General features: G+C 41.7%; 1 protein-coding gene across 1 annotated transcript in view; it reads right to left on the bottom strand.

The window, feature by feature from the left end:
• Positions 1-2,855: 2,855 nt before the first annotated feature.
• CHADL (chondroadherin like) overlaps positions 2,856-11,261 on the bottom strand; it is a 676,966-nt gene continuing 668,560 nt past the window's right edge. The window contains exon 7 of the mRNA XM_077452489.1: positions 2,856-3,138. Within this exon, the coding sequence (XP_077308615.1) occupies positions 2,988-3,138 (151 nt within the window). The 3' untranslated portion in view covers positions 2,856-2,987. The remainder of the gene's footprint in view (positions 3,139-11,261) is intronic.

The following is an 11,261-nucleotide window of genomic DNA, read 5'->3' as shown; positions in this document are numbered from 1 at the left end:
GATGATAGCACCTTACTGGCCAAACAGTCCATGGCAACAGGCTTCAAAGATTCCCCGAATCACTGTCTGGACTAAGCACCACGGGACCTGCCCCGCTTTCTATTAAGGACTTTTCTGCAAGAGTCACCTTTCTAGTAGCCATCACTTCGGGTAAAAGTGTTCGGGTAAAAGATTGAGTCCTTGGGTCATGTAGAATCGTTCCTGATTCCTCATCCTTATGCTTGGCTCAAATCCGAAGTCTCTTCAGTGTTCCACGAGGACCAAGAAATTGTCCTACCTATATTCAGGACCCCAGGTTCCTCTGAAGTTCACCTCTGGATGTAGGTGAAATGCTGAAAGAATACCTACGAGTTACTTCCTCCTTTAGATGCTCTGGCTTCCTCTTTGCTCTACACTCCAGCAACAAGGGGAAACGGGCTTCGTCCAGAACGATTGTGACCTGGATCATCCAGTCTATCTAGCAGGCTTATAAGCCTGGGTCCTCCAGAAACTGTGACAGCACACCCTACCAGGGGTATGGCGACTTTGTGGGCAGCAGCCCGGCATGTGGCTCCTGATCTCATCTACTAGGCGGCCTCATGGGCCTCAATTATTACCTTTATGTTACACTATTGCATAGAACGTGCTTCTCTATCCTCTCCGATCGTTGGTTTAAGAATCCAGACGGTTAATGGGGAGAATTAAACTTCTTTTTATCAGCATACCCACCTGTGTGATTTGGCTAGTTATTTCCCACACGTAGTCTGCCATGAAGTCTGTCAGGAACTCCATGGCAGACGAAGTTCCCACGCTTTGGTCATGAGTTGTAATTACGGAACGCAGTCTCTAGTGGTGAGCTCAAATTTATGGGAGTGGGGTCCTATAGCATTGGAGAGGAGGCATGGTTAACCCACACATAGCCTGCCATGGAGTCTGTCAGGAAAAGAATGTTTACTGACAGATGTTTTTCAAAAAAGAAGTTTTAAAAAGAAGTGACTTATATAAGAGAATTTGCTGGAGTGCTGTTTTTCTTGGTTAACACCTGGTTTAAAAGAGAACTATGGCCCAATCTTTTTAGGTCTTTTTTTTGTTCGCAAGATGACATATAGTATGCTCTCCTGTGACAAAAAAACTCATGTGCATGTGGCGGGCTATTGCCCACTATATCCTGACAGTGCAGAGCCGCGATGCAGCCGGGACAGATCCTGACAATACCGTCAACATCCACCCTGCCACCTGATTGACAGCTGGCTCTGCCTCACTAGAGCCAGAGCCAGCTGTGCCCGACCCCTCCCCAGATTTCCTCCTCCGTCTGTCCTTCCAGTCAGCGCTAGAGAATCGGAAGGGGTGGTCCCTGTAGGGGTGGAAAAACTATGCATGTGAAGTAAAACACCATGTACAATATCCACCAAATCTGCACAAACCACAAACAAAAAAGTCTAGTTGTATGTATGATTTAATAACGAGGTGTAAAGTCAGTGTGGTTTGACAACATATATGCAGCAACTATAATGGACAACATCTCCGCAACCAAAGTGGCACAAACGTTTATTTTTGCTGGCACAAACCAGCACAAATGCGGCACAAACGAATGGCGCATTTGTTTTTAAAATTCAGCACTATAGGGTGCAAAGTGTGTGGGGTTGCAGCAAATATAACGCACAATATCTCCGCAACCAAAGCGGCACGGACGTTTTTTTGTGTGGCACAAACCAGCACAAACAAATGGCATGTTTGTTTTTAAAATTCAGCACTATGGGGTGCAAAGTGGGCGGGGTTGCAGTAACTATAACGCACAATATCTCCCCAACCAAAGAGGCACAAACATTTATTTTTGAGGCACAAATCAGCACAAATGTGGCACAAACGAATGGCGCGTTTGTTTTTAAATTCAGCACTATGGGGTGCAAAGTGGGCGGGGTTGCAGTAACTATAACGCACAATATCTCCGCAACCAAATCGGCACAAACGTTTACTTTTGCGGCACAAACCAGCACAAACGCGGCACAAACGAATGGTGCATTTGTTTTTAAAATTTAGCACTATAGGGTGCAAAGTGGGCGGGGTTGTAGCAACTATAACGCACAATATCTCTGCAACCAAAGCAGCACAAATGTTTATTTTTGCGGCACAAACCAGCACAAACGCAGCACAAATGAAAGGCACATTTGTTTTTAAAATTCAGCACTATGGGGTGCAAAGTGGGCAGGGTTGCAGTAACTATAATGCACAATATCTCCGCAACCAAAGCAGCACATACCAGCACAAACGTGGCACAAACAAATGGCGTGTATGTTTTTAAAATTCAGCACCATAGGGTGCAAAGTGGGCGGGGTTGCAGTAACTATAACGCACAATATCTTCATAACCAAAGTGGCACCAACGTTTATTTTTGCAGCACAAATGCGGCACAAACGAATGCCGCCTTTGTTTTTAAAATTCAGCAATATGGGGTGCAAAGTGGGCTTGTTTTTAAAATTCAGCAATATGGGGTGCAAAGTGGGCTTGCATTAAATTGAATGTTTAATATCTCAGAAACCGAACCGGCACAAATGCTAATTTTTGCGGCACAAATCAGCACAAACGAATAGTATATTGTTATTCAGGTTTTACAAATATGGGGTTCCAACTTCACACAGCTACAAGATTGGTGTTGGTAGAGCTCATACAGTTTTTTTTATCTTGCGTTATCTATGTATACTGCATCCCAACATGCAATCTATGGAAATAATAGAATAATAATAATAATAATAGAAAGTTTTCTTACTTTGTTAAATGTTTCTCTTTGTGTAAAAGCTTTTTTTGGTAGAATGTGCATTTTTGGCTTATTTATTGTAAAAATTTTATTTTTTTTAAATTTTATTTACTGTACAGACTTTCAATTCTTTAACTCATTTTTATTGTTATACTTAATATATTGTATTATAATTACTTATTCACAACCCCACAATTACATGGATATTTTGCAGGCTTGTTCTCTTTTTTTTAATTTTATTATTATTTTTTTTTTAAATTGCGCTCTTTTTCTTGCTTTTTTTTTTTTCAACATATTTCTTCTCATCACAGGTAGAAAATGAAGCATTTCTGACTTTCTGGCCCTTCAAGTGTTTTGGCATTCCACAGGTTGCTCCAACTTTTATATTCAGACCATTTATCCATCTATTAAAAAATAAACAAATATTAGTTTGCTTATATACACTTGCATAAATATTTTCTAATAATTATTTCCTTAATCAAAAAATATTACAGAATGAAATTTGTATATACACAGTTAAATCCATATATATTTGGACACAGGCACAATTTTCATACCTTTTTGCTCTGTATGCCACCAGAATAACATTAAAACAAAACAGTCCAAATTAATTTGTAATGCTGACTTTCAGCTTTAATTCAAGGAGTTGAACTTAAAGATCAAGTACATATTTTAGGAACTGCAACCGTTTTTATACACACTCCCCCCATTTTCAGGGGCTCAATTGTAATTTGACAAATGAATATAATCATAAATAAAATGTTGAGAATCCTTTACTGGCAATGACTGCCTGAAGTCTGGAACCCATGCACATTACCAAAGAGTGGTTTTCCTCCTTTCTGATGTTTTGCCAGGCTCTAACTGCAGCTGTACTCAGTTGTTCTTTGTGGGTCTTTCTGACTTTAATTTTGCCTTCAGCAAGTGAAATACATGCTCAATTGGGTTGAGATCAGGTGATTGACTGGACCATTGCAGAATATTCCACTTCTTTTCCTTCAAAAGCTCCTGGGTTGCTTTTGCAGTGTGTTTTGGATCATTGTCCATCTGCACTGTGAAACGCTGTCCAATCAACTTTGCTGCATTTGGCTGAATCTGGGCTGGCAGTACATCTCTAAACATTGCAGAATTCATCTGGCTGCTTCTGTCACATCATTAATAAACACCAATGACCCAGTGCCACTGGAAGTCATGCATGACCATGCCATCACACTGCCTCCACCATGTTTTACAGATGACATTGTCTGCTCTGGTTCATGAGCTGTTCCAAGCCTTCTCCACACTTTTTTCTTCTCGCCATTCTGGTATAGATTCATCTTAGTTTTATACGTCCATAGAATGCTTTTCAGGAACTTGTGTGGCTTTTTTTTTTTGACTTTTTTGGCAAAGTCTAATCTAGCTTTTCTATTCTTCAGGCATATAAATGGTATGCACCTTGTGGCGAACCCTCCATATTTGTTCTTGTGAAGTCTTTTCCTGATTGTAAACTTTGGCAATGATATGCCCACCTCCTGGAGAGTGTCCTTCACTTGTCTGAACGTTGTGAATGGGTTTTTCTTTACCATAGAGGATCCTGTGATCATCCACCATTGTTGTCTTCCTTAGATATCCAGGCCTTTTTATGCTGCTGAGCTCACCAGTGCGTACTTCTTTCCTGAAAATGTACCAAACTGTTGATTTGGCCACTCCTAATGTTACTACTATCTCTCTGATGGATTTGTTTCATTTTTGAAGCCTTACAATGGACAGCTCCTTTAAACGTATGATTTAGGTTCACAGCAATAGACTCCAAATATACCACACTTATGCCGTGTACACACGGTCGGACTTTCCATCGGATATTCTGATCCTGTGTGGGCTTCATCTGACTTTTTCTTTTGAAAATTCTGATGGACCTAGAAATAGAACAGGTTTTAAATCAATTCCTATCGGGAAAACCGTTCGTCTGTATGCTATTCCGACGGACCAAAAAAATTACACAAGGGCAGCTATTGGATACTGGCTATTGAACATCCTTTTCCAAGTCCCGTCGTACGTCATTGCATTCTAAAATGATTGGACTTTGGTGTGATCATGTGTAGGCAAGGCCGTTTCAGCGGAACTCCATCGGAAAGACCGTCAGAGTTTATTCTGACGGAAAAAACGGTCGTGTGTAAGCGGCATTAGAATCAACTTTTACCTGCTTAATTGATGAAGAAATAATGAAAGAATTAGCCCACACCTGGCCATGAAACAATTTTATTTTATTTTATTCAATTGTTCAATTACTTTTGATCCCTTGAAATTGGGCCTATATATATATTTATTAATTATATATATTGTTAGCATGGGGCTATTGAGGCTGGAGTCCCAAAGTGTCAGAAGGAGAGAAAATAGATCAGCAGCTGCAGTTTACCTGTGTCTGTGACACAGCCTCTGAGTGTGCTCCGATATTGCAGCCCTGCAGCCCTGCCCACTGACTGACAGGTGATATGCCCATGGGAGCGGTGGCGACGCCCCCTTCTCCCTCTACCTCAACCTCCAGTCACGCTGGATAACGGCCCCCCCTCTCCTGTTCACCATCGACCTGAGCAGACTTTCCTAGTCCAGCTTCGTCTTGTTTGTCACCTCTCTTCTCTGCTGAGTCCCCGTGTCCTTTGCACTGCAGCCTGTGAGTGGTTTGTTTGGATCTCCCAGGGTGTATAGAGTGTGTTTATGTGATAGAGGCTGTGATCTCTTTCCTCTGTGCTCCACTGCAGGATCAGATTAGAGCTCAACATTGTGCTTCTTTATTTTCTTTTTTTTCTTTCAATAAGCAGCAGCTTGTGTCTAGCCTCTCTCTCTCCCCCCCTCTCTCTTCCCTCTCTTCCCCTCTCTCTGCCTCTTGGCTAATTTTAAATAAACTTAGATTTTAAGGGGGCAAGGGCAGATAGGTCAGGTAGGTTAGTATGTGTCAGGCATGTCATGTAGGTCAGTGTATGTCAGATAGGTAAGTGTGTGTTGTGGTGGAGATTTTTAAATATAATATTTATAGCAAGGAGCTCCAAGGGAGCCATTGTGAGGACTTTCTAATTAACTTACCATGCCCTGTTTTGGGCATATATATATATATGTGTAACATGTATACTAGAATAGGGGTCTATTTACTGTTCTTGGTATCTCAAAAAAAAAAAAAAAACAAAAAAAAAAAAAAAAGGAAGGCGCACTGACCTAGTGCATTACCATAAATAGAGCTTTATTGAAAACAGAACAAATAGCAAAATGGCTACTCACAAACGAGTATTGATAAAAGGCATAATCAATACAAATGGATCCATTGCACCAAACATCGACAGAGCCTGGCTCTGAGGAAAGGGGTTCTCCCCAGAAACGCGTCAGCCGTTTACGTTGGGGAATTCATCAATCAATTTATCTGACATCAGATCTGGATGTGTCAATGTTCGGTGCGATGGATCCATTTGTATTGATTATGCCTTTTATCAATACTCGTTTGTGAGTAGCCATTTTGCTATTTGTTCTGTTTTCAATAAAGCTCTATTTATGGTAATGCACTAGGTCAGTGTGCCTTCCTTTTTTCTTTTGTTTTTCTCCAGTATATGAATACCCAATATTCTAAGGAGGGCTGCAAGACCTTTTTGACACTACCATCTTAAACTGTCGGTATCACACTTTGAAGACCGAAACACCAGAGCGCAGGAGAAGTTGTCTTTTTCTTGGTATCTCAAACACACCAACAGGTTGTTCTGCCGTCTGCATAGTAACCAAGTTACCCTATTGTTCATAGAGATGGCCATTTCAGATATAGTGCCTCTTCCTGTGCCACAGTCCTTGAAATGCTAATTTGTTGTATCAAAGAGGGCTGATGGTTGTAAATCAAGAGATAATTAAACAGGTCTAATGTCGGAACTGGCAGGGTTGGGGATCAAAGGAAGTTGCTCAACATATATAGACAGAAAGGCACCGGAAGTTTGATGCTTAACTGGGCTTGAAATTATAACCAATCAGAATTGGAGGCAACTTTGAACCAATGAGGTGACCCTGAGTTCTGATTGGTAGGTGTGAGGTTTTCTAACCACATAAAACCAATATCCCTAGAGATGCTAAATCTCTCTCTCTCTTAAGCTCTCATGGACTGGACATGTAAGATTCCTGTGTAATGTATTTTTCCTTATCTCTCTTCATCCCGGTGTGCCCCCCCCTCCCCTTTGCAAAAATGGTAACTTAGAAGTCTAGATTATTATTATGTCTCTTCTTTTCTGTAACCCTTTCTACCATAGGACTTTGCCTTAATACAATATTAATCTCTTGAAAGGATGTGTATGACCATTCTAGCAATATTTGGTAACATTGTTGTTTTTAAGGTTGTCTCCTCCACATTATATGGTGTAATCTCTAATGTTTCTTTTCTGTACTATAGTATGTTTAAATAAATTAGATTGTTATCCTTTCACACATGTATCATTCGTTCTTAATTTCATGATTTGATTCATATAGATAAAAGGATTTTAATCACTTATTTTATGTATAGGTAAGTGAGGTAGGCAAATTAGCCTTAACAGATGGTGTCTCCTTGTGTGAGGAAGTTTAACGTTTTGGGTGAATGCGATTTCTTGTATGGAAGACAGAGCTGGTTTTGTTCACCTGTCTCCCATTTGAAAAACCAGATTGGCAAACTTCTCAGAAGTAATCCTTTGTAACCTTTTGTCTGTATTAATACTTTAATGAGACTGATTTTGAATAATGTGTATATATAAAATGAAATTGTACTTGCGAATAATGGTAAAATTTGGAATCTTTGAGACAGTGGAAAAGGATATGTGCCTCTGCCCAAAAGCAATTTCAGTTGACCCTTTGAATGAGATTAGGACAACCATTGTGATAGGGACACACACCGGAGGGCAAAGAGCTGTGTCTCCACTTGTGCAACTCCATAGTCGCATGATTTAGAGTGTGACTGTGCGGTGCGACTTTGGTGTGGCTTTGAATGCGACTTTGATCCAAATTTACACTCTGGGTTGGAGTCGCATCCGGAGTCACATAGGAGTGGTGCAGGTACCTTTTCATAGTCATTGCAGCTTTGAGTAGCATAGATTGGGACTGGTGCTATTGAAATCAATGGGCTGCGACTTGTAATGCGACTTTGTGTCCAAAATCGCATGGCAAATTGCATTAGTGGAAACGGAGCCTAGGTCACATGGAATGATCTTGTGTGTATAAATTGGGGCTGCAACCGATGATTGTTTTCATAATCGATTGGTTGGCCAATTATTTTTTCGATTAATCAGTTGATAGCCTTGGGGAAAGTGTGGTGTATGATTTGGATTATTATGTGGGGTTTTAAGAAAGAGGTGGTTTGTTCTTAGATATCTCTATGCAGTGGTGAATGTAAATAACCATCTATATGGTTAGGGAACAGAGTGTCTGGTCCACTCTGGGAGTGGCAGACAGAAGAGATATGCTGTGTGTACTGTTGGAGAATGTATGCTGTGTTTACTGTTGGGGGGGGGGGGGGGGGGGGGGTGAGTCTGGTGGATATCAGACTCACAGATCAAATTTTTTATAAAAAAATTCTTCCTTCAAGAATGATGTAATTTTGGGAGAGTTTGTTTAATTTTTTCGACCGTTGGTGGGGTCGGATCAATGTTTGTTTTCAACTACAATGATGGGAAGATTTGGAGATAATAGGGAACTTCTTGGTCAAAGGAATTTTTGGGCGGTGTGTGTGGTCTTCGTTCAGAAATTACATTGATTTTAAAAACAGAATGTTAAAAACAAGTTAAAATTTCGAACATTCTTTCATTCAGCGAATGTACATGAATTTTTCGTCCATGTATTCTCGTTTGAGGGTTGATCTGTTTGGCCAGCATGGAGCTTTGTGCACGCCTATGCAGTTTGCTTTTGATCTGTGTCTGCAGTGCTTTTTGCTGTGCGTTTTTGATTTTTACACATGTGATTTTGCTGTGATTTGCATTTTCTTTTTGCCAGTTTGTTGTAGGTCAGATTGGAGGACACGGGTTGCTGCAGGGGCGCATTGCATGCTTTTCTGCAGCCTCTCCATTAAAGTGTGTTGAACCAAAAAGGCACCTTTCTGCGTTGAGGTAGGAGTCCCTGACCCTTTCCAGGTATGCTGCGGCTGAAGAGAGCATAGATGTGAATGTGTCTCATGGGAAGCCATGTAGGTGAACTGTGGTGCTTTTCTGCATGAAGCACCAGAGGGAGAGGGCACATGGGTGCGAGCCAGGTCTAGGACATTTATTAACATAATGGTGTTGAGGAGGCTAGGGTTGGCCCTTTGTGGTGCAGGGGGAGCAGGTAGTCACTACTGTAAGGGGTTCATTTTTTACTGTAGAACTGTGAAAGTTATATTTACATTTGCGAGTGTTGTTTTTTGTACAATAGAGGGCTCATTTTATTTTTTTAACCCCATTGTGTTACTGGCTGATTGATTGATTTGTGAAGTTAGTAGTCGATTGATTTCATGGCCGATTGGTTGTCGATTAGTTGTTTCGGCCCTAATATGAATCTGTCTTTTTGTAAACTGCTAACTGTGGATGGTGAGCTTTGTAATTAGACCTGTAAACATGGTAAATGCTACAAATCATATTGAAATTAGGTGTGCCTCAGTGGACGGCCTCCTGTACTACAAGCACTCATCAGGGTTCTGATTATCCAAGTTTGTGCTAATCATTGAGATAACAGAAGTAATAGCCCTTCATTAAGCATTTCTTTTAGAATACTTCAGAAAAGTCCATGGGGGAGATTGAACTATTATAGTTTGGATAATCTCCAGGCTAATTTTTTTGAAGGACTATAGTCAGAACAGATGCGGGGGCCAGTTATAGTGATAAAGGTGCAAACAATAACCGCTCCAAAAGTAAAGCGTTGGGCTCTCTGTATGCAGAGCCCAAAAAGAAAAACTGTTCTGACAAGTAATGAAAAAAAAGCAGCAACGGTGACAGGGGTGGTACCTGTCAACCCAATTCTTGGCCAGAGAGTAGCTACCTCTGAAGTAAAGACAACCTGTAAAAAGGTTGGGGGGAATCAAGGTCCATCGTCCATAAAGGATAAGTAATTGAATCGCTTCAAAGAGGGCGTCTAACCGTGGGGAACCCTACCACTTGACCCAGAAGGAAGAGAGGATAGATAAATATGGGCCTTGGGTTATATATGCCCATATATATGGGTTATATATGCAAGATTGGGATCGCTGGACTGTAAAGAGGTATTGTAAGAAACGTAACCACTTGCTTACTGGCCACTTAAACCCCCTCCTGCCCAGACCAATTTTCAGCTTTCAGCGCTGATGCACTTTGAATGACAATTGCGCAATCATACAACACTGTACCCAAATGACATTTTTATCAATTTTTTCCCACAAATAGAGCTTTCTTTTGGTGGTATTTAATTACAGCTGGGAGTTTTATTTTTTGCTAAACAAACAAAAAAAGATGTAAAAAAAAAAAAAAAAATCATGTTTAATAGTTTGTTATAAAATTTTGCAAACAGGTCATTTTTCTCCTTCATTGAAGTGCGCTGATGAGATGGCACTGGTGGGCACTGATAGGCTGCACTGGTGGGCACTGATAAGTATAGTTAAGGCGGCACCGATAGGCACAGATAAGGCAGTACTGATGGGCACAGATAAGGCGGCACTGATGGGCAAAGATAAGATGGCACGGATGAGTGGCACTGATAGGTACCACTGATAGATGGGACTGATGGGCACTGATAGGTGGCACTGCTGGGTGGCACTGATGGGCACTGGTAGATGACACTGATGGGCATGGATATGTGGCACTGGGGTGCAGCACCGTTGTTGAGGCAGATTGTGGGCACTGATAGGTGGCACTGTGGGCACTGATAGGGGCACTTTTTTATTACTGAGGTGGCACTGGCAGGGGGCAGGTGGGCACTGGTAAGATGACCGTGATCGGGACTATTGTCCCGAACACGGCCACCGGTGATCGGCTTTTTTTTTTCTCCTCGCGCTGTCAGCGTGAGGAGGAAAAATAGCCGATTACCGGCTCCGTTGTGTCACATGATCAGCTGTCATTGGCTGACAGCTGATCACGTGGTAAGGGGTCGAGATCGACCCCTTGCTTCGATCCGTGATCAGGCGAGTCTCATAGACTCGCTGATCACAGAGCGTGGCGCGCACGCCGCTCGTGCACGGGACGACGTCAATAGACGTAGTCCCGGCAAAGTAGGTCCGCGCTGTAGCCGTCATTCAGCTATAGCGCGGATCCCTAGTGGTTAATGTACAGGAAGATTTGTACCATGCTCATCGACCTAAGATGACACGGCCATATGACTTCAGCTGCCCAGTCAGATAGAGGAAATAACCGAGCAAGGGATTTGGGTATGTCTAAATTCAGGGGGACATCCTCCATACTTAAGGTATGTACCAACAATGTTCCATCCCTGGTGTTTCTGCAAGAATAAATCCCGGGAAGGTTAAATTGCCCCCATACAGGCGGAGAAGGGGCTAATGAAATGGGATGGATCTCTGAAAGAATTTCAAATTTACCAAACAGATGTTATGGGTTTAACA

This window comes from Lithobates pipiens, unplaced genomic scaffold (genome assembly GCF_037356315.1).
Source record: "Lithobates pipiens isolate NorthernLeopardFrog02 unplaced genomic scaffold, aLitPip1_a1.2 Scaffold_23, whole genome shotgun sequence".
Taxonomy (NCBI): domain Eukaryota; kingdom Metazoa; phylum Chordata; class Amphibia; order Anura; family Ranidae; genus Lithobates; species Lithobates pipiens.
The sequence above is the reverse complement of the archived record's forward strand: the minus strand, read 5'-3'. Positions and strand labels throughout refer to the sequence as shown.